Raw genomic sequence first — 24,444 nt, forward strand, 5'->3', positions numbered from 1 at the left:
CAGGTAGGAGCTGTAGGAAAATGCAGTGAGTGTTCTGAATGTTTCTCTTTGCTGTTTTCTCCAAGTCTACATTTTCTCTCTATCCTATGCAAATCCTTCTAAGGCTGTACCTCATCTCTCCCTAGAAAGTGTTCTGGAATTATTCCAACCCACAGTGAGGTCCCTGCCTCTCTTTTAACACTTGTTCAATCGCTATCTTGAGATATGGCCTCTGACTGAGAGTTACTGTTTCACAGCCAGACTGAGAAATAGAAAGATCTTTTCTTGAATCAACAAATATATGCCTTCTTGTACTTGGAAAACCAATAAATTATCTTTAAAAATGATGTCTCCTATACACCCATGCCATCAAAGTAATCTTCATTACATATCAACTCAGTTTCTTTTTCTGAAGCAGTTTAGTAGTTGCAATTCCTTTTGCTTTACAATTTCACAAATGGGAATATTCAGATTTTAATTAACAATTAAACTGATAAATTTAAAATTTTTGGAACATTTGCATATAATTGCTCCCAATATACTTATGTAAAATCCAAAGCCCATGTTCTCCACTACAGAAAACCCATCCATTTCAGCCTTAGTTACATGTGTACATTTATTTGAATGTGTAGTGTATGCTTTAATTGCCATGAAAGTCAGCTCTATTCCTTAATTGTCACTATAACTACATTTGGGGTAATTCTATCACAATATCAATATGTTATACACATCCTTAATTAAGCTAGTGTGGTCTGTCTGTCACAGCAACTGCTCTTCAGTGTTCTTATTTATTCTATGTGAAGCTTTATAACATTCTCAGTTTTAAGTGAATCTCATCAAACTGTTAAGCAGTTGAAAACAGTGCTAAAGTTGATTGCTGAATTCTGCAAGTCCATTGTGTCCATTTAGTACTCTTTGGGGACCAGGCAGAAAGTGACTCTTCCCCAAGTGCCAGAAATTCTGTGCAACTCCAGCTCTGTATGATTCTCTTCTCAGGTCTGAGAGAGGCATCTGTCACCCCAAGGATTGCCAGACAGTTCTGGTTGTGGCATCTTACTGACCATGACCTGCACAATATCTTCATATGAGGTTACATAACAAACAACACCAAAAACAACAACAAAAAAAAAAAACAGAACCACAACACAATGAGTCCATGGTAGGAAACTACAACTGAATCTAACCTGAAGTTCATTTCTTTTCCTCAATAAGAGAAGTATTGATACCTTTACCAGTTCTGCAGTAGCTAAATCGTCTCTCTGTTCCTGCCTGCTGCAATTAATAATTTAAAATGAATAGTTAAAATTTATATTAATGGAGAAACAGATTTCACAGTACATATTTTATTTTGGAAAGTCACATGGTTCACATACGCTTTTTACTATGTCTGCAGCAAATGGATAATACAGTAACTCTGCCATCTTATGACAGGTAGGTTCTCGACACTCTTGTTAAATAAGGGGGTCTCCTTGTTGATGTAAAAATGATATAGCAGGCCAAACGATCAGCTAGTAGGTCAAAAAAGAGGCAGTAGGGCTCAGAGGGGAGGACAGGGTCTCTTGCAGAATCAATATTGCTTAAGTTTTAGTTAGGAGATATCTTGTGGTTGTTTCCAGCTCAAACATAGGTAGTGACAATGAATTCTGGGTCCCTTGATCAGCAGACGCCTTCAGAATTTCAGCACTCATCCAGTGAGTTGACCTCGTTTTGCTCAGGGACCTCCTGAGACCTCCCTTTGCCCAGGGATCAAAATATCAGCTCACTCTGGTTCACAGAGTGACGGGGTCAGAGTAATGAATGGAAACCAATCACCAACTGCTTTGCATTCAGGTTGTCATTATTACCGCAGGACAGGTATTCTGATTTTTAAATGGACTTCTCTACAAATCACCCTTATAGTTTTCACAGCATAGTCCTTTTCATGAGTCTGAATTCAGATATTTAGTTTGAAACACAAGCAAGATGCCATGTTTGTTTTTCCTGTGTTCCTAGTAGTTTTACTTTCTGTGTCTCTTGGAAATGAACTGATCAAGCACTGGATAAATTGATGATTAAAAAGGCCTCTGAATTGAAAATGACTTGCTGTATGTGATGTCTCCAGGACAAAGAGTTCTAGAAGCATAACACTCCCTCTTCTCCAGCTGGGCCAATCCAAAGTTATCAGAACTCATCTGACTTTTAAAAGACAAACAAAAAATGTGATTTGGGTTCTAAGGAGGTCTAGTTTCTATTACATCCACTAAATCTCTGACCTGATTCTGCTGCTTCTCATTTTGCCTTGTTTTAGACAGTACTGAAGAGACATTCTCACTTGCAATCATTTTGGCTCATAAAAGTCAGTGTCCAGCCACAGCAATGTCTGCTACCTGAAGCTTTGCACAATAAGGCCACCATCAGTAATGATCATGCTTGCAGATGGCCCAGTTCTGGGAATGACGGATGGCATGCTTATGTATATTTAAGAAGAAAAAACCCTAGAAAGTTTAGTGTTTTCTAGAAAACCACTAAGTACACACGTTAGGCAAAAGAAACCTCTGAGAAGACCTTAAGGATCATGGTCTTGAAGTAAGTAGATTAATGTGACCCTCTAACTCCATTCAACCAAGCTATGGACAATTCTCTGAACCAGAAAAAAGTGAGCAGAGGCATGAGATTTGGGGCTCAGAAAATGGCACCCCACAGTGAAGGCTTCTCTAACTTCCTGCCTTCTATCTCTCTCTTGTGATTCTCCCTTGAAGTAAGTTACAGAAATTAGAGTTTCTCTTCTCTAGGTCATAGAAATCAGAGCATTTCTTTCCTAAAGCCAGCCATAAAAACTAAAAATATTACTTTAACTTTCCCCATCTATCTGTGTAAGAGTTAGCTATAGAGATATTCTCTGATCTGCCTTGTCTAATTTTAGACCGTAAGCCCCGCCTCTCCTTTCAGAAAAATTCCTTCCTTACACTTAGGAGAAAGAAATGCTACAACTAAAGTGACAGGAAAAATCTGAAAAATAGTCATCAATTTTCCCTTCCTTGATGTGTTATGATGAGATCATGCCCTTTTTGTGCAATCATATTGCTACATGGCTGTCCATGCTGCATCTAACCTTACCACAAATGTTGTAGGATGTTGACGATAACCATATATGATGGGTGGAAAGAGATTGTCCCTTATCTTACCCTTGCAGAAGCATGTCTGGAAGGTCACTGCTGAAGCTCTTTGCCCCACAACAATCAATTCATCACCTACCATTTTTGTTATATTACTCTTGCTCTTAGTATTGCACATGAGGCCACTATGGGAAAGGACCAATGCATAATCATTTGTGAGAATGGAGCATTGACAAGGCAAGAGGTAGGTGGAGATTTCAGAGGCAGAGATTAAATCAGTGAGGAAAGAAGTAGAAAGTTACCAACTTTTGCTTTCTTTCCAACTTAGCCAAAAACTGTTTGGGTTCAGGAGGAAATCTGTCATTCTCTTGAGTGTTCATATGTTGTTTTTTAACTTCCATGCAAAATTTTCTGTTTGTCATTTGTATTGAAGTATTAACATGGGAGTCACCATTCTATCCTGCAGAGACCAAAACTAGAGGAATAAGTGCCCTATATATGTTATACTTCATGTGAAATAAAATTACCTATTTCAATACTTTTGATTGTTTGGGATAGGTTAATATTCTATTTTCCCTTTTACTTACTTCTTGCTGTTAAATTAGATGAAATATTTTGTGTAATAACTGATCCACAATACGTGATTAATAAGCATCCTTCCTGGACTCAATACATTTTTATTCTTTCATTGTAATACTGACATAAAAATACAGAAAACATACACTTATACTGCATAAGTGATTAGAATGTGAACACCTATGGAATCTCAAATCTCAACAGGATCAAGAGACTGCAAACTGCGGACCTTCCAGAAAGCCATGCTGATCACAAAGCTCACACTCTTCTCAGAGGTAACTGTTACTCCCACTTCTGCAATGAGTCTTTCAGCTTTTTTCTTCTAAACTGAGCAATCTCTTGGCTTTTTAAAAATATAGATAGATGATTGATTGATAGATAGATAGACAGATGTGGAGATACCTAAATGCTCTTAAATTCCTAGGCAACATCCTTCAGTTTTTCCTCTTCCTGTGAGTTGTATGTGGGATTAAGCTGTGTGCCTAATTTCACCCTCCAGGCTGTCACATACCACTGTAGTTGTTGTTTGCATTGTCTGGCATTCCAGGGTATGTAGATAGCATAGTTTCAATCCATTGTCCTCCTAATAGATATTTGAGTGTATTAATCACTTTTCTATCACTGGGAGAAAGTACCCAATAGCAACAAGACTAAAAGGAGTAGAGGTTTACATTGGCTCACTGTGTTCAGATGATTTAGTCTACAGTCAGCTGGCTCCAAGGCAGAAAGAGTGTTGAAAGGGCTGGGTGGAGGAAAATTGTTCAACCCACAGCAGATAGGATACAGAGAGAGGGCAGGACCACCTCAGCCCAGGCCCTGCCGCCAGCAGTACATTCCGTTACAAATCTGTCAAAGGGTAAATCCACTAATGTCTGTAGCTCTGCCATGATCCAATCACCTTGCACACACAGGAGAATTGCGTTGGATATTTTAGATCTAATCCATAACACTGTGTGTATTCTAGGTCCTGGTTTTTATCAACAGTGGTGCTGTACTGTTTCCTGATGCATGAGTTTGCGAGTGTCTCTAAGGTAGAGAGTTCTCAAGGACAGGAATGCTGCTGAGTCACATATGCAAAGTTCCATAACATGGAATAGTTTGGTTTGTCAAAATAGTTGTTCCAGTTTCTATTCCCAGCAGTACTAAATAGGAATTCTTATTATTCCACATCCTCCCCAACACTTGGTATTGCCAGACTTCTTAGTTCTTGTCATTCTGGAACAGAGTATAGAGATATATCTTTGTGCTTTTAAAAGTTTTTCCACTTTGAGGCTTAATTTATCAAAGCCTGATTACTAGTGGCTTTGGGAAGCTCTTTGTATGTTTATTACTTTGAGTCCAGGATCTTGAAAATTTAAATAGAAATTCTATCACTTGATCTTTTGTGTTCTAGTACTTACTGAGTGTTTAATGTCATACTGGTAAGTGTTGGGACAGCAAAAGAAATTAATCACTGAGAATCAATATAGAGCTTTACCCCTCATGCACTTGGTCCTACTTAAGCTTCCTAGTAATTACTGAGTCTGATGCTGTTGCCTGTGCTTTGCAAATAAGGAAATGGAGACTGAGATGTTATAAAATTTACTCCAAAATAAACACTTCCCTTTAAGTATAATGAAGCAACAAAACTGGAACTCAAATCATATTTGTGTGTTTCTAAGCCTTGAAATATTTCCAGGAATCACGTTTCCTCCCAAAAACAGTGTGTGCAGGGGCAAAATAAAGTTCTTAGTTCTTTGGTAATTATTGCTACCAAAAACTGTATCAAGAGAAATTCGGTGATTGCTTACTTAATATGACTAATTAAATCATGGCATCCCGAGGCCAATTTTTCCTTTAACACTCCAAAATCCAGGCCACAAATATTTAAAAAAATGAAAGAATCTTTGACATTTGGAAGGATTCCTTTGTGGGAGTAATTTGTGGGTACATCTTAGTCACATGTTTCATTTTCAGCCTGTGCCAAGTACACATGAAATGGTTAGCACTCTACTGTAGAGCTAAAGACTATTAAATGACAGCCAGAAATAAAAGTAATAAAAGATGAGAGTGATGCAAACTATTCTCTAAGAGATACGACTTTATATTGGTAATCAATTTATTACGACATGCAACAAATTCAAACAATAGACACTTTAAAAATTAACTTAAATTCAATTAAAGGATAAACATCAAGCAAACCTCCTAAGAATTTATATGTTAATGGTTCTCCCCCTCCAAGTTTGAAGGTTTAGTAAAAAGCCTGTAAATCCTGCAGATATTAAAACAATTTTCAAATAATAAAATTAACCAGAAACAAAGACACAGGAATGACTTGCCCAGAATGCTAAGAACAACTCTCAGAACAACGATAGAGTTCTGTGCAGGGTTCTGTGTAGGACTCTCCTCCTTCTGTCCTTTCCTTCTCCCTTCCCCCCTTTCTCTTCAATATCTTTCCTGTATTCTGGGAATGGAATAAGGGCCTTGGGCACGCTAGGCAAGTTCTGCCATCCAACTATGTCCCCAGCCCTGCCTCTCTAGCATTTTTATAAAATGACCTTTCAATGCAATCTTCCCAGTGACATGGTGATATGCACCTTTCTCACCAGCAATTGCAAGCTTTGTGTCTGTGGATATTAAGCCTCACATTTATCCTACACCATAGAAACAGATACTCAAAACAATTTTATTACCTAGTTCTACATACTTCACACATATTGCAAGGTACATTATTTTTTAGTGTACTTCATGAGACGCTTGCTAGCAAAAGTGCTGGCACAGCATGCACTTTTTAGTTGTCAATTCACCACCACCCTCTCTCGAGCCACCAATTGGCTACAAAGATTAAAAGGTTCAGTGATTATGGGATTTAAATGATTTTAACCCCTTTAAATTTGGAAACCCTTTAAATCCCATTATCTCTGCAGCCACTGCGATTTGAAAATCAGCTTGGTCTTTTCTAGCTCCAGGTCTAAGGATTACAGAGTTTTAAAAGAGTGCAAATGCCTTTCTAAAGTTCCATAAAGAGCTGGCCCTAACCAGTCAACCTACAGAAAATAAAGCCAGCCAGTTCCCCAGCTGCTAAGTGCTGATCTGAAATTCTAAATGGAAAGATAAGTATGGTATGCAACATACTACCAGGAAAACAGGTAATTGCTTCCTGGACTCCATATGGAGCCAGTGAATTCAATGCTTTGATGTGGGAGGGGCAGCAGACTCTAGACCTGTGTCTGTAAGTGTCTAAGATGAGAAAAAAGAAGGTGTTATCAGAGACCCAAAGAAGCTCTCTGGACAGAGAGTATTCAGTGATTTGGGAGCCATCTTGTTCCTAAAGCAAAGCCGTTACCATGGCTACCCTCTGAATCCTGGGTGACCCTCTGAGGTCTTACCTCTTGTGTCCTCACATTGATGTATCCATAGTGAGTTCGCAGGGGCCGCCTGTATGTATAGGAGAACGGTATCCACTTTGTTCCGGGTTGTCCAAAGCAGTTTAGTAGCAATGGGAAATTCACTTCGTTTACAAGGCGCACAACCAGCAGGAAGAGGAATGCTGCTATGAAGCTCACCGCAATTGCAGATTTTCTCTACAAACAGTAAAAAAGAAAAAAAAAAAAAAAAGAATGACTTTCAAGTGAAAGTAATCGCAGAGGGAGGTTCCTTTATCCCTCTCTCTTTTTCTTTTCTAGGAGGAAAGGATTTGTCATTTAGGATATTTCACTTGGGGACAGAAAATAATAACTAGGTGACCTGTTGGCTTTGTGCACTGGGTATCTGAGAGCAAGGAATGTAGTATTCGTGGACTTTTCCACCTTGTCTCTGCCCTTCCTTACCTCCTTATGTAGCTTGCCACTCCTCTTCAGTATGGAAAATGCAAGTGAGATAACCCTGACCATCGGAACCCTTTTCAAATTGCTCAATCCCCTCCCCACCACCTCTCCATCCTAATGGAGGGGAAAGGACCTACCACTCCCACACTGGACTTTGAAAGCATACCTATCGTGCTTTTTCACCATGTGATTATTTATGTGATTTTTCTTCCATGTAACTGTGAGTTCCTGAAGAACTGGCAGGTCCTGCATCATATTACTCTCTGTATCCTTGGGACCTTAATACAGGACCTTACATAGTACAAGCACTCAACAAAAAACTTGAGTGAAATAAATGAATGAATGTATTCTTCACATTTGTGCAGACCCAAAGTCATGATGATTCATGCTACTATTTTATGTCTGGCATCTATTATGGCCAGGGAACTCTACCTGTGCTGAAGAATGTACAAAAATAAGATTCTAAATGCTACCAACAAAAGAAGGAAGGCTTTGATGCCAAGCAGTTTAAGAACATTTCCCTAAATGGTCTCCCATAAAGTAAAAGCAGGAGAACCTCATCTGACTGGGGTGGAAGCAAGTAGAGATGTGTTTAAGACTAAGCTTGATAAAATGCATGAGTTTCAGACTAGTAGGAATTTGTGAACAGAAGTAACTTTCTAGGTAAAAGAAAGACAAATAAGCAAAAGCTGGAAGTGTAAATGATGTATCCCCTCAGATACCAAGCTCAGAAGTCCTCACCGAATTTCCTAGTTGATGGAAAGTCAAAACAACTATTTGGGTTGTTTTGTTCTGCTAAAGGTGGCAATTGTAAGTTATAATCAAACATCAGTGATAAAGATATCTTGTAGCAGAGAGAGAAAAAGTAAGTCTAATCCAATTGCTTAGGACAGAGGTAATGAGGAACTAGTGCAGAAAAAGGTGGAAAAAAGGCAGGAGAGATGCAAATTAGATAAAGGCATATATCTGAGGAGAGAAAATGGCGGCGTGCTAGGGGATCGAGCGAAGAATCTCTCCAGAGAATTCAAACTCAAAGCTAAAAAAAAAAAAAAAAAAAAAAGACAGCATGGAGAGGACCAGACAAATCCATAGCGATCCTTATCAACCAAGACAGTACAGCTGGAGGATTTAAAGTCGTGCTGAGACCGGAGGCTGCAAATCCCGCGCCCTTAAATCAATGAACAGACTCATGGACCCAACACGAAAAGCTGAGTTGCTTTTGGGGACTGCGGAAACTGAGACCCAGATCGAGACTCCAGGCGGCAACCAGTTCTGCACCGCTGCACCAGAGCAGATGTACAGAGCTCTGGCGTTTCGAATCTAAACGGTGCACAGAAATCTGACCAGTCAGCGCTGAGCCGCGAGGTGGGGAAAAGTGGACGGCTTGGTGTGTGGCGGTCCCGGAGCGGGGACTTGCACCAGACTCTGGTGAGTATAGAAAACCCCGCAGCGGCTGGGTTTGGCCAGAGAACAGCTGGCCCGCCACCACGGGGAAATCAATAACACAGAATCTGGTGCAGACATATTAGCCTGGCGGCAGAAATCGCAGCTGGGTGACATCACCAGGACCCCCTGTAGGGAGGGCTGGTGGAAGACATCTTGAGTCCTGGCAGAGTCTGATTGCTTGCTGGCTTCAGCTCCGCACGGAGAACTTAGTGGGAGCCATCTTGGTTTTGGGCAGATCTGCTTTTCTAGAGCTCCTATCACAGAGAGGTTTGGAAGAGAACGGCTGGGACCTGGGCAGAATCCTGTGCCATTACCCAGCTGCTTCTGATTCAGGGAGAACTGGCAGGAGCTGTTGGGGCTAGATCAGGCCTCTGCTAGGGGCCCAATGGGCGGATGCAGAATGGTCACAACTCAGTGACAACCAGAAAGTACAGCCTAATTTATGAACTAACTGACACAGAGGCTAGAGACTAGACTGTACCGCCCCTGCATCCCAGCCTACCCCAGATAACAGCAAATTGGGGAGGACAGCAAAAACTCAAGCCGGCACGCTTCTGAAAGGCCCTAAGCAATTCGGAGAGGGCCAGAGAACTCCAGGACAGTCTGAAAGAAACCAGAAACATGACAAGAGATAAAAATAAAAAAAAATCTCCAGCTGTTCAACAGGAGAAATTAAACCCAAGAGAACTAAACACTGAAGAGAACAAGCACAGTAACCATCCATTGCTCGACTCAGCATCAGCCGAAATTAAAAAGTATTTACATGATCTCATAGAGGAATTTAAAGATGTACTCCTGATCCAAGTGAGGCAAGATATAAAGAGATTAATTAAAGAAATGACAAGCCCTGACCAAGAGAACACAGATGGAAGAACTGAGGAAATCAGAAAAGAAAGAGAAGCATCTGAAGAATTTAAGCATAACTTAGAATACATGAAACAGATCCAAAGAGAAAATCAAGAAACTAAAAACTCCATTGAATATTGGCAAAATGCCTTGACAGAAACTAAAGACAACCTTCTGAAACTTGAAGAGAGATTTAGGGCTTATGAACGTGAAAGAAAAAGCCTCTTAAAAATAACAAGGAACCAGAAAGAAGCAATTCTAAAACTGGAAGATGATAAAAAGATGCATAACCTAAGAATAAAGAATGTGAGTGAGGAAGCAGGAACATCCAAAAATGAAATACAAAAAATATTCACAGAGATATTAAAGCAAAATTTCCCATGTATAGCAAAAAGAAATGATATCCAGATAAAAGAAGCATACAGAAGGCCAGCTACCTACAACCAAAACAGATCTACGCCTAGGCATATAATAATCGAGATCCCAGAAATCCACCAAAAAAACAGAATATTAAAAGCAGCCAGAGAAAAGATGCAGGTTACCTATAACGGGAAATCTATCAAAATAACTGCAGACTTATCAACACAAACTCTTAAGTCAAGAAGGGAGTGGGGAGAAATATTCCAAGTCCTGAAGGAAAAAAATATGCAACCTAAGTTCATATATCCATCAAAACTCTCTCTAAAAATTAATGAAGAAATAAGATACTTTCAAGACAAGGAGGAACTGTGGGAGTTCGTGGCCACCAATCCAACCCTACAGAGAGCGCTGAAGGACATTACAGAGAAAGAGAGGAAGAAATATCAGGATTACAGCTACACTGGCAGAGAGGCCTCAGTGTACGGGGCAGACCATGGAATGAGGGAATAAGGTGGACAAATTATAGCAGAAAAGTGGAGTAGCAGACATGAGGCAGAGACGGTAAGCTAGTCTTTGGTAGAGACAGCTCTGAACCTATTGACTTAAGCTGAAATCCTGTATTACTTACATTGTCTTACTATGACTGATCTTAATTGTATCTGAATCATAAGACTATTGGTTGGCCTTGACTGATCCTATTTGAAATCCGTATGCGTGTTAGAATCAACCCTAAAAGTAGAGGAAACTACTCTGAGCATGACAGGATGTAAAGGATATCCATACTGGTATGAATCAGTAACAGCTCTCAAATACTACAATGCAGTCAAAGATAAGTTTTTATAAAAATAGGTGATAGTAAATTTAACTATAATAAGCCAGTGTTGTCGACAAATCTATTGAAAATAACAAGAGAAAACATAGTAGCTACGGAAGATCATTTATATTATAGTTTTGTAAGTCTTATCCATTGCATGTTTATCTAGGAAATTGTTTCGCTGTCTTGTTATGACTTGGTTTTCCCTATAATACAGAGAGGATAGGAACAAATACTCTGAGGAAGAGACCTGAAAAACCCGAGGCTTATTTTGTAGCATTATAATATAAATTCTAGCAATCTATTGCTTGCTGATTAAAATGACTCTGGACTGGTTTCTTCAGCTCAACTTCAGCATATGCAGAGATGGGGACGGCTATCACAAAGAGAATGAGAGATGCGATGGTAGTTGGAAATGTCTTCCCTAATTTGGAACTTGAGGACCTAAAAAGACTCCATCATCCTGTAATGATTTGATTAGTTCTATAATATGTAATAAGTATAGAAAGTGGGTGAAGTTAGGGACAACTATCTGTAAGAAGCTAGAGACAGTTAGATAAGGTAGATCTCCAGTGGACTTGCTTTGAAATCTGTATTTCTTTAAATTGTTTTTTTTTTTTTTTAAATGTTCTGTTCTGTTTTGATATGGTTAACCTTATCCTCTTAGAGATGTAAAACAAATAGGTGGGACTGATAATCATATTACGGAGCTTTTGTTCGGCCATAGAGCAGAATGGTTTGTAGGGTCACTTTTTTGAATGTCATTCTAAATACTTTAATTCTATAACCTAAACAGCCATTTCGAAGAAGACAATTTGTAACTTATCAACTGGCAATTTCTTACCTTTTGTTTGTCTGTAATTTAGTATTATTTTTCTACCCTTTTTTTCTTTAATCTCCATGTATTTTTTTTTTCGTTTCCTTTTCTTTAAATTAAAAAAAAAAAAAAAAAAGGCATATATCTGGGCTACCAATGGGATTTAATATGGCAGATGACAAAATTCAGCGGTGACTGAGATCTTGAGCCTAAGTGACTGCAATCTTCCTGGTTTTCACAGGAGAGACCAGAGCAGTGCCAGCAGAGTTTTATCAGTGACGCAAAGAAGTCAAAGCCCTTGGCTTTCTAGGCTGCAGGTTGTCAGGGGCCGGCAGTTCATCCTAGAGGAGCTGTCCTGGAGTCCGTGGAAGGCCAAGAAAGAGCAGTGCCAAGGGAAAACCAGTGAAATTCTCCTTTGTGAAGCTGTCCTTGCCTGCCCAGTCCTCTTTACACTGCAGGAAAGCCAGACAACTTTCTGAAAATCACTGAACACTTGTGGGGTTGTGGATGCTGTTGTGTTTTGTGTTTACCCCTTCCTGGTGGGATTGACATCCTTGTCCTCCTCATGGAATCTCCCAATGAAGAAAAGAACTCAAAGACAGTCCCTGCATCTTTCCCAGTCTCAGATCACAACCTCTGTCCAGGCAGAAGGACCAGAATCTGAGTCACCGACACCTGGAGAAAGTCTTCATTCTCACTTGGTTCCTGTAATTTGTAAAATCCACATTCCTCTGTCTAGCCAGCCTAATTTTCTAATCACCTGAGAGTCCCCTGAGCTCTGCCACTTTGAAATCTTTATCTCAACACTAACTACCACAACCTTCCCTCATTTAACCTTCTAATCATGAAAAACCGTTTTAATTTGCTCCTCTGTGGAATCATTATGTCCACAACACTGCGATGTATCAAGGTAACAGCTTACATAAAGTGATGGATCTTACATGTTTAAAGGGACATAGACCAGAGCAGATGGCTAAATAAAAGCAAAGGAGGACAGTCACCTATTAAGTAACCAGGTAAGGCCCTTTTTATTTTATTTTATTTATTTCTTTCGCCATCCGTGGCTTATCATAAAGCAGTAGCTTGCTTTAAAGGAGATCCAGACAGAACCTTTGCTGTTGTCTGTTCCAGAGGCTAGCATGGTTCTCTGGTCCTCTTAGTCACTGGTTGCTGGGGGTCTTGTGTGGCTGGGGGTTTGGGGACAAAGATGTGGAGGGCCTTTCTGGACCCGCTGATGGCAAGTAGCAACATATATGTAACAAATACATAAAAGGAACATAAATCAATCATTTTGAGAGATACTTCAAAACAGAATGAAAGCACAGTTGGAGAAGCCTGTGCTCTGGTTTTCCTTGTCTGTTTCCTACATCCTATTAAAGGGAATCAAGTACTGAGCACAGAGGGTAGGGAGCAGTGGAGACAGAAGTCAGTCACCGGTCCCTCTGTGCCCCACCTCGACTTGGGTTCTGCAGTGCACAGTGGTGCACCTTTCTCATCGTGGACCTGCTGCCCAACTGATGTTACATTCTCTGGACCTGACTCTTTGCCCTTTTGTATGTTTTCATATTCTTGCTTAGTGTGAAAGTGGTCTTGTTACACTGATGACACCTATGCTGAAATTTTACTACAAAAGATAAAACTTTAAACTTGGTATACAGCTCAATGCTAGAGTGCTTGCCTAATATGGACAAGGCACAGGGTTCAGTCCCCATAGTTGGAAAAAGAAGTCTAACTTCAAGTATATTCTGTGCACTAGGTGGTGTCAAGAACAACAGAGCTCAACATAAATGTGCAGTCTCCTAGTAGTCACTTCTGCCAGGTTCTAACCTTGAGCAATTGCAGTGTCAGCCATGGACAGGGCTCTTAGAAGTCTACCCATAGCCAAGTGAAGACAGACAGAGAGAAAGACAGAGAGAGAGAGAGAGAGAGAGAGAGAGAGAGAGAGAGAGACAGAGACAGAGACAGAGAGAGAGACAGAGAGAGAGAGAGACAGAGACAGAGAGAGAGACAGAGACAGAGAGCAGAGACAGAGACAGAGAGACAGAGAGAGCATGTTTGTGGTATGGATGTAGAAGATGGGAAAGTGAACAGAGAACTCAGACAAATGACCTACATGGGTAGACTCAGTTTTCAAATCACAGTTGTTCACCGAGCCTATACTAAGTACTGAAAAACTGAAGATTAATTACTAAAAACAGAAATAAAACTGTATAAGAAATATCACTCTCCCAGAGTCAAAAATTAGTGCAGCCAGCAGTAAATAGAGAAGTACAATCCTACCTGTCAGATGAAGTAAGGGGATGTGAGGGATTCCCCAGAGAGGCTGGATCTGGGAATTGTGGGAGGGACCATTGTGGGAATGCCTGTCTGAGGTCATGGTATTCATATGCAGGAGAGTTAGCAAAATGAAAATGGGAAGCACATTCCATGCAAGGGGAAGAGCAACTTGACAGCCCATAAAATGAGTGGAAACCTTCAGGTCACTTGGTACAAGCAGGATATAGATGGTATAGTGCAAAATGATGTTAGAGCTCAAATCATGAAACAAAACTAATCAGCGGGACACACTGAGATAGAATTATCTATCCTATCTACATTAGGGTAATGAAAGGAAAAACAAAGCACTACGTTTCATAATTCTAAAACACTCTTCACTTTCCTATCAAGTGAAGACTGCATCAGTCATGTCATTGTATTTGAAGTTGCCACTCGACATACCACAATGTCTTGCTGTCCATTATTTCACTTCTCCCATCAATTAATTTGTGCCATTAGTGGCTTGTTCTAGTAACAGTTTTGAATCCATCAAAACTTAGGAAATGAGAAGACCACTTGTGTACACCTACGTTCCAAGCCCTACGGTTTGCCTGTGGAAGGGATTGCTGCAGCCTTTGCTGAAGTAGTCAGAGTGCCCTTTAGACTAAACAACCACCATTATGTTAGAGAAAAGAACAGCCAGTCCTTGACAGTTTCTAATGCAGAAGACTTGGCTCAACACCTTTTTAATACTGCAAAAAAGTAGACATAACTTTAAAAAAACACTCGTTCCCCTAAGACCAGAAACATGACTATGATGATGGTATAATGAGTGGAAAATACAAAGTGGAAATACAAAGGCCCACCATGCACTTGACAAATAGAAGATATTGTTGTAGAACTGATAATCGTTCGTTCCTCGATAACTGGTAGCCAGTGAATGAGCACGCATTGGTCTGTGTGAAATGCATGACAAGAACCTACAGGAATCTCTCTTTTGATATTCAAAGCAGCTGCAAACCTTTGCACAATTCACCGCAGCTTATCCATAGGAGCTTTCCAAGAATGTCATAGCACCCAAATACCTCTGATGAGTTGCTTAAAGGGACATTTTCTCCTTCTTTGTTCTTCATTTGGGCCAAGTCTGAAGGGGCCTCTAACAGCTGAGACATTTAGAAGCTAATCCCCTATGTGCTGCAAAAATATGCATCAGAAATGTGACATCCCAGTTGCTTGCTCTTTATAGTTGGAACGTAACTTATCAGACTTTATAGCAGAAATGCCTATTTTAAAATAAGACCTACAGAGAATTCATGATGTGGGGAGAAAACAAAATTTCAGTGATTTAGAATTTAAAAATCCACAACCACTATTAATGTAGATGTGTGTTTTATTCTTTTTAAGGCAAAATTAGTCATTAGCCTCAGGATAAAGACATTAACTATGAATCCAGCCCATCACTGGATTATTTTTAAATTTACTTTTTAATAATCAATGAGCAACAGTATAAAGGTGTATTTTTCTATTCAAAGGACTCTATATAGTGACTTAAATTAGTTGCCTACAATGGCAAATGGTGTCAAATTTTGTTCACAAAGTGCTGTTTATCCAATAATAAATTTGAAATACAGCATCGACTGGATTATTGATATCAGTGCTCTATCACCTCATACACTAATGAGCTCCCACTCATTGCTATTTGTAATCTTTGCATCTATCAATTCTTCTCCCATATGAGAAATCATATAATCAATACAGATCTACAATGTGGCATTGGCCAAGCTTCAACTTTGGTACTTCCTAATTTTATAATTAATCTTCTTGCCATTTGTACAAAGATGAGTTAGCAAAGCTCAGAGTTGATAAATAAAATCTTCATCTGTTTTGTTTTAGTTGTTGAATCAACAATCTGTTTGGATCCTGCTTATGAAACTCTAGCTACCTCTGGGAAGATCTCACTCATTGGTTGTGGGGTAGCAGCCAGAAGAACTCTGGGCATCCCTGGTGGATGAGTCTAGGTAGGATCTTACCAGGGTGCTTTGGGAAGAGATGGAACCACTGAGACTAAAAGAGAATAGTGAAAGTCAAATCAGATCAATATGGGGAGAATTAATAGTATGTGCAAATCCAGAAAGCTGATAAAGAGAAGTGACATCATGGGAAGTCTTGCACCTCACACCAAAGTGTCTGTACTTATACTGTGGAATTAAAGGTCTAACGATGGATGGGTAGGATTAGGGTTGATTTGGGAAACAACTCTGGAAGGCATATGGCCAGTGATGGAGAGGTGGCCAAGTCTTTTCAAGGAAGGCAATCTCAAGAACAATAATGGACAATTTCATCAGTTATCATTTGCAAATATTAAATTTCCTGTATGGAAATAGCAATTGCTGCTATTAAGAGACTGGCTTTTCATCATTTAGGGGCATCTAGCAGAGAAATAAAGCCAAGATAGAGTTTAAATACATGAATAATCACCACAATTTAACAGAATATTTAATGAGTGTTATCAGAGAGAAACACTTATATAATACCCGTTTTGCAGAGAAAGAAATAAAGGCCCAGAGAAGTTGAGTGACTGGCCAAAAGTCACAGCTCAGGGAAATAAGAAGGACAGGAATGGATTTCAGATATTCTGACTCCAGAGGCTGTGAATTAACGAAGTTGTTAATTGTTATTCCTACCAATGGAATGCTCTTACAGAACTAGTTCAGAAATTTTAAAAGATGGTACCAGCCCTAAGCAGGTTTTGTAATGCAGTCTGTCAATAACAAAATACTAACTCACATGGAAAATTAAGAGACTGATGTGAAACATGGTAATTACATTTACTTCAAAATCAGTAATTGTGGACAAATTTAATTCATTTCGCCTAAATGTGGCTTTATTCCCAGTGTTAAAAAGGCAGCTACAGGGTACTCTTAGTTAGCACTCAGGGAAAACATAGCAATTATCTTTCCCTTTCTACTAGAGAATATCAGCCACCCTTTGCTTTATTGTAGGTAGTTTGTAGGTACCAAGGTGATGGAATGGGTGTGTGTTCCTTTCTCAGCTCCACAATCCATGATCCTTTTATTCAGGGAAGACATCGCTAAACGACAAAATGTTTGATGGTTTTTGTAAGAAAAGAAAAGCATCAAGGTAATAGAATATCTTCAACATGGCAATGTACACTAAGAATCTGTAACACAGGTCAATCTATCTCCTCCAGACATGAATACAGTCAATAAGAATTGCAATAAACAAACCCCAAGGAAATAGTGATCTCATAGGCACCATTATCATAAATTCTTAACCACAACCAGTCCTAGAGCAAAACACAGATGGCCAAAATTTCCTCAGGGATTTTTTTCCCCAAAGGAGTTTCCTATGGTTACAGGCATTATGAAGAAATCTGAGTTACATAAGCATCTATTAGGTTGTCAGATGACATAAGAGATCACATTGAATATCCCAGAACTTATGGTAAAACCATGATGAAAAATGAGTTTTTAATATGCTGTTCCATTTGCTTATTTTGTGTTTTGAGCAGTGGCTTTAGCTTCTCCTGACCTGACTGAATTTTTAAACCACTGCAATACCACATGAAAAAAATCATAGCTATATTCACTGGATTTGTTTCAGTTAAATTATAAATAAAAAGTTTATTTCATTTTGTCTGGTCATCCATCTCATATTGCCTCAGTGAAGGCCTTTCTTTTAGCAGGAGTGAACCTAGGTTCTCCAGAAATGCAGGATGGAGCTGAAGACTGGTGTTAAATATCCACAGTGAAAGTACCCAGTGATAGACTGATAGATAGTTAAGCCAAATGGTTAGGTCTAATCATGAAACAACACCAGAGACTGGTGTAGATTATTATTATTATTATTTTATCATTTTAAAGAGAAAATAATAAAAACAATAAAACAGTTTCAAAACAGGTTAGCAAGAGTTACAATTATTAATACATTGCATATTGTTGTCTTTGTAGTACTCATCAGAGTATAAAACACAAGCATGATATCTTGTCCAGACAACATCAGGATGAATCTTTCCTTGCAATGAATTAAGAGAAACTAGCTGTATAGCTATCTTAAATACCTTGTGTATAATTTTTTTTTCTTTTTCCTTTCACTCCTTTCCCCCATCACAGTCTGTCTTTTCTTTTGAGGAATTTCTTCCCAATTCACCATATCTATTATACATTTTGGACTTTATTTACTCACTCAGTTTCTCACACTAGTGAAGCAATGCTGTGTTTACACATATGGGTCTGATTTATTTCACTTACGAGTATGGTCTCGAGTTGCATTTTCCTTTGATAAAATCCTCCCACTTTAGGGAAGAAATCAGCTCCAGCCACCTGTGGCCTCACTCAGCTTCCCCATCTGTGTCCCTGGCACTGCTGAGGAAAAAGAGGAGCTAACTAACAGGAAACATGAAGGTAAGCAGGTAACCAAACCAGAGGTTCTCCTGTCCTCTACCATCTTCGTCTTCACTGGTTTTATTTGGCTCCTACAAACATCTGCCCTGTTTTTACTATTCAAGAGTTAGGTTTGCCTCTTAAACCCCAATTCTTATTTCAAAGTGTTCAGGACACAGAAGTGGAGCATAAGCATACATCCTGATGGTGCCCAATGTCGTTAGGAGTCTGCCTGGAGCCATTGTAATGATGACATGACTCTGTTGGGACAATGATGATGACATCAAATAGGCCCTTATTTTTATGTGAATCTGTATGACCTTACCCTCGACAGCATTTATCTTTTCACACAACTTTCAGACCAGGCACAGCCCGAAGTTTCTGTCATAAAGAGAAAGAAGGGAAGGATGCCTGCTTGAGATTTTCCTCTCTCTTTCAAGTCCCCCATGACTGAAGCTTGACCCATCATCACTCTCCACAGACCCTTTCCACCAGCGTCCAGTGACTTTCCTCACAATTCTGCTCCCTGAACCCCATCGTTTTTCGGCCAACCCCATCTCTACAAGCTCCAGTGCCTCCTCCTTCGAGCTCTCCTCATCCCTCCCTGGCTTCCAGTGCATGCGTGAAAGTGGGGCAGGGTGAGGTGGGTGGGAGGACAGAGGGGCAAGGGATGGAAAGACAGATTTTCTTTCAATTAGGTCTCCGAAAAACCCTTGAGGAAGTAAACAAAGTCTAAGAACCATCCCTCATACGGGCATAGTGCCTCAAATTTAGAAGTAAATATCTCAGAAAAATGAAAGAATGAAGGAAAGAAAGAAGAAGGAAGGGCAGAGGCACCTCAAACCACTCTCCTCTAAATATAAATGCTAAATTACCTGAAGGGACTATAATTTTTAGGAAAACAATATAAAGGGAGAAATGCATACTTTTCTTTTGTCTCTTCATTGGGAGATTTCTCCGTAGATTTAATGTGACTGGTGAGAAGGTGGGGGAGGCTTAGGTTTCAGACTGTACAGGGAAGCCGGAAGACCTGAATATTTGTTCAACTGGCCTTTTCACTGAGAAACTGCTTTGAAGCTCCTGAGAGAACTTGTAAATCTGAACAGCAGTAAACTAATAAAACTGCTTAAAGTAATGCTCTTTATATGGCACATAATGAAAAGACTTACAAGAACTCATATTTTTTTTTAAAAAAAAAATCAACTCTTGTCTGAGGATGATAACACTTAAAGCCAGAATCTCATTCTTAGAATAAGAAATAAATAACAAGAATATCTTGTCCTTCTGACAAGGACAATGGGCCATTTTCTAAGGGGACCTGCAGCAGTTTGCTGTGTGGTCAGCATGAATCGCGTATTATGCCAAGTGTTCTACAGGGCTGAAAACGGAGTTTTACCTGGAGCCTACCTGTGACTCAAGGTGACCAAGTTACACTTACAGGGTCAGTCTTGGAACGCTGGCCACATGGCTCAGCCTTTCCATGCCTTTGTTTTCTTATCTAAAATTGGAGAAATGAATACTGTTATTGGATTATTAAAAGTTTAAGTCAGTTACTACATATAAACAACACTGCCTGGCAAAAAGAACATGTGAAGCAAATGTGACCTTTTATTCTTTCAGCATCGCAACCTCTGTAAGCCACCATCCACTGATGGTCCTACGTTGTCTACCTACATATGCTATGAAAGAAAAACAGGATGGAAAGCTTGAGCCGAAATCTCCGCAAAAAGCTAAAACTTAAACACCGATTCGCTTTGAGTTCAAATATTCCACAAATAAATTGCCACTCAGAAAAGCAGCCCAAGAAGAAAAGAGGAAAACTACTCCTCCCTGAGAATGGGAACCACAAGCTGGCACTAGTGCAGGGTCCTGCTAAGTTTACCCCGTCAGTGTGACTTTACGTAGCCTCAGGTTGGCAGTGGCCCCAAGTGACCATCGGCAATGACATCAAATTTTTCTGGAAGAACTGAACTTGTTGCAGGTTGATAAGGACTGCGAGGTGTACTGAACATAAGACAGACCCCACACTCAGATAAGTGAAAATGGGTGAAAATATCTCTAAAGATCAATGAAAAAAGAAAAGAAAATCAATGAAATATGGCAACTGTTGTAGTCAGGGGTTGTACACAGAGAACAATTCAGATCAGGACATGGAGTTTATAATATTTTTATAATGGTCACCGGAAGTTAATACAGAAGAATTCAGGAAATCTATCCGCAACACCAATGACATAGATTATTTAGTCAAGAGTCTAAACCCCATAGCAATGTCCCAAATGAGTCCAGATAAAAACCCAGAGCTCAGAACAACACCTCCACGAGTCCAACTGGAAGTCCAGAGCGCATAAGAGGGACTCACGCCAGTCTCTTGTACAGATTCATGCTGGGAAGACCCAAGGGTCAGCGGTGGAAGCCAGAAAGTCTATGCCAGCAGGATGAAGGAGCTGTGCTAGTGGGATGAGAGTTCTACACTGGAGCTGAGAAGTCACACTCACAACAAAGAGCGGGACTGTCCTGAAAGGAACCATAGCTGTCCTCAGCGACTTGGAGGCCCCAAGCTCCTCTGACGGCAAGCACAGTCGGGTATGTGCCAGGAAGCAGCATGAGAAGTTCATCCTGGAGACCAGGCAGCACATGTCTTCCCCTCTGGAGCCAGGAAGCAATGCTCGATGTGAAGACCAAAGCTTCTCCAGGAGAACCAACAGCTCAGACAGTAACTCGTAGGAGAACCAACAATGCCTCCTTAACGCCTCAATCCCTCCCTCCACTTCTCTTCTTCTCCACCTATTTATCCTGGCAACCCTCCTCAGGTGGAGCATCTTCTCTCAATGCATGCTGATGTAATCCAGCTGGCGTTAAGTTGACCACTAGTTATCAAACCATAACAGCAACTTTGGTTATCCATGTAGCTGAAAGCATCACCCTCTGTATCAGCTGTAAGAACAGTGAAAATGCACAGTCGTACCTGGAGTATATTGAACATTATGCCTCAGCTATGGTCTAGAGAAGACAGGAGCACAGGGCCCTAGTCCATAGGAATGGACTCTAGAGTCCTGGACCTGCCCAGGACTTCAGACTTTGCCAGAGTCGATTTCCCCTTGAGCATTTTTCCTTCCTGTTGAGGCTGCCCCTGGAAACAAACAGCCCTTCTTTTTCTTGTCCAGGCCAGCCTATCCCATTCCCTACCCCAGAAGCTCTCTAAGGGACACATATTGCCCCCTTGTGGGTCAAACTTGAGCCTGAATAAAAGAATACATACATATTAAACAATTTTTGCTGAAACTCCGGCCGAGTTTTGCCACAGCACAGGTCTCGTGGTGATAATAAATTTCACTGTGCCAAGAACACTTGAATTTCTAAGTAGGACAATTTTCCTATCAATTCTGGATTTAAGACTGCATTGGCAGTAATTTGAATTGCTCATACGACATAAAGCGTATTAGTTTATTACTTATAGTCTCCGGTGCTAGGATAACAGAGGCAAAAAAGGATCTCCACTGTTAAAATAGGAGCTCATGCACATAAAATCTGATATCAGCAATCTCTCTCTGATATACTTTTTATCAAAACCCCATTGGTCAAGGTCACATTCCAATAGCTTCCTAGCCATCCAATTTGAAAGTTTTAGAAGCAAGCCAAATTCAATAGTCACATCCAAACTCACAAGCCTCCACTCCTGAGTGAGTTCTCTGCTCCTCACCATGCTGTCCCTCTAGGGAGCTGCTGTGAAAGTTACGTTAGAGCCCCAGCAATTAAAATCTTAACTATAGGACCTGAGCATCTTAATTCTCTTTGACTCTGGTTGCCCATCTGTAAAATCACAGAGACACCATGAAAATTAAATAATGAAATAATACCTAAAGGGCTTGGGTACAGCTCAGCATCTGGAAAGCAGTTAATAATCATTAATTTCCTTTTTTAAATCCTTATACCATGTTACCTACACGTGTGATTCTTCATCAACTGTATTCTTTCCTTCTTTTCTCCCTCAAGAAAACTTAGCCTTCAAAACTAAACCCAAATGACATTTGATCTGTGAAACTGTCCTGCCCCTCCACAACGATTCTAAAGCCCTTTATTCTGACCGAAGCATACACTGTACCTAGGAATTTTTAAATTACCAATCAGTCTTCACGATTCTGGCAAATTCAGCAAATCTATAGGTTGACAAGCTCTACCTTTTCCCCAGACAGACACTGCTAGTCACAGAATCATTTCCCCTGAGTCAAGATAGAAGTCCAGAATCTTTTCAACACAAATTCCAGGCACTAATGATACCAAGTTAACTCAGTAACTAAATCACTCAGTATTTAGACATTAGAATTTTAAGGCTTCAAGGATGTGTCTCGACACATCTGTACTCTATGTGTCTACAAGTCAGACCATTGACCTCTCTCTATGCCTTAGTGTCCTCATGTATATATCTGCTTGAGAACTCCTGCTGGTTCCTAAATCCAATGGCTTCACAAAAGTGACTCAGGGATCTTGAAGGGCCAGAGCTGGGGTCACTAACCAGGAAAGTTCACCACACAGCTCTGCACAAGGCTCCTATTCTGGGTCCAGGCACATTTCTCATCAGAGTGAGGCAGGCCTATAGACATTCACAAAGTGAGGCCAGTGTCTAAGTAATTGAAATAGAAATGGGGTGAGAATTTGTGATCTTTCTACTCGGCAGATAGCAGCTGCCACTTACCAAAGCCTACCTGATTGCAGCTATTTTGCACCTGCTGGGAAAAAGTTTGCAGAAAAAGAGATTATTTCCTTCATTAACCCTTCGCTGAGAGAAAGCCTCTGTAGTCAATAGAACAGAACAGATAGGACTCAATCTCCTGTGTAAGTGGATGCTTATGGGTTAACCTTACAACTGCACGAAGGCTTGCCGCTCTCTCCGGGAACTGTAAAAGTCCACGGAGCCAGTTTGTTGAAAACTTGCAGCCTTATTGGAAATGGTGCCCATAAAGCAAAAATCCAGAGACTTTTCATTCTCTGCATATGTCTTAAAAATAAGGGGAAAAGAATCTCTTTTTGTATTGTATAGGACAGCATGAAGATGAAAATTCCTCTAGAGATTACTCGTTGATTCCCTAAGTCAAATACTCAAATTTATTCAGTATACCTTACTATGAAAATAGACACAAGTGAGTTCCTCAGGAAGGAACTACCAATAAGTACTTGTGAACAAACATGAGCCACTTCTTCAAATTAAAAAAAAAAAAAAAATACAGATTCAGTTGGTAGGAGGCTAGTTTGTAGATCTTAGTTTTTTTGTGTTTTGAGGTTTTTTTGTTTTGTTTTGTTTTGTTTTTTGGTTCCTGGGATCAAACTAATGACTTCACTCTTGGCAGGCAGGCACTTATGTCACTGAACTAGATCACCAGCCCCCATCTTGGTATCTTTAACTAAAACTTCAGCTTTGGGGCTCAGCATACTCAATGGGTCCCACCTTGCTGGGCTTTTCTTTTTTCAGAATTAGGTCCCAGTGATTGACAGGGACACTCCTAGTGCTTACCCCTCTCACCCAGGTACCAGGAACCATCTTGTGTAATTGGATTCACAACTGCAATGACCTGCTGGACTGTGAAATCCTCAAGACGGGAAGCAGTTTTGTTCCTAGTGCCTCACACTGACAAAAGTAACCGAGCCAGACCCATAAGTACCCACATCTAGGAAGCACAGGAGAATCTGGGAACACACTGGTAGGCCTGAACATCACCTGTCTACACCACGGGTCTACTGCCTCAGATGCAGTAAGGAGAGACAGGCCATCTCCACACCATCTTCTTTCGCTAGCACCCAGCCAACAATTCACCCCATGATGCTTGGAAAATGTATAATCCACATTTGCTTGAAAATAGCATTCGCCAAATTCGTTAGGTAATTTTCCAAAGTGTGAAATTGGCCCATATTCTTAACATATTTTGACATTTTCATGAGTTTTATTTTTAGGTGATACGCTGCAAATCAGGCTTTGCTCCTGTTTTGACAAAGCCTTTTCTTCCTGAGGAAAAATAGATGAGCAGTTCACAAAGACAGGGCAGCTTTTATC

General features: G+C 40.2%; 1 protein-coding gene across 6 annotated transcripts in view; it reads right to left on the reverse strand.

Moving 5' to 3' along the window:
- Positions 1-24,444, reverse strand: part of St6galnac3 (ST6 N-acetylgalactosaminide alpha-2,6-sialyltransferase 3) — a 495,747-nt gene that overhangs the window by 277,369 nt on the left and 193,934 nt on the right. For all 6 annotated transcript variants that reach the window (XM_063258110.1, XM_063258104.1, XM_063258116.1 and 3 more), the window contains one exon: positions 7,019-7,213. In XM_063258110.1, coding sequence (XP_063114180.1) covers positions 7,019-7,213 — 195 coding nt within the window. The remainder of the gene's footprint in view (positions 1-7,018; positions 7,214-24,444) is intronic.

The sequence above is a fragment of the Cavia porcellus genome, unplaced genomic scaffold (assembly GCF_034190915.1).
Source record: "Cavia porcellus strain 051 isolate PalLab524CR breed Dunkin Hartley unplaced genomic scaffold, mCavPor4.1 scaffold_1, whole genome shotgun sequence".
NCBI classification, from domain to species: Eukaryota; Metazoa; Chordata; class Mammalia; order Rodentia; family Caviidae; genus Cavia; species Cavia porcellus.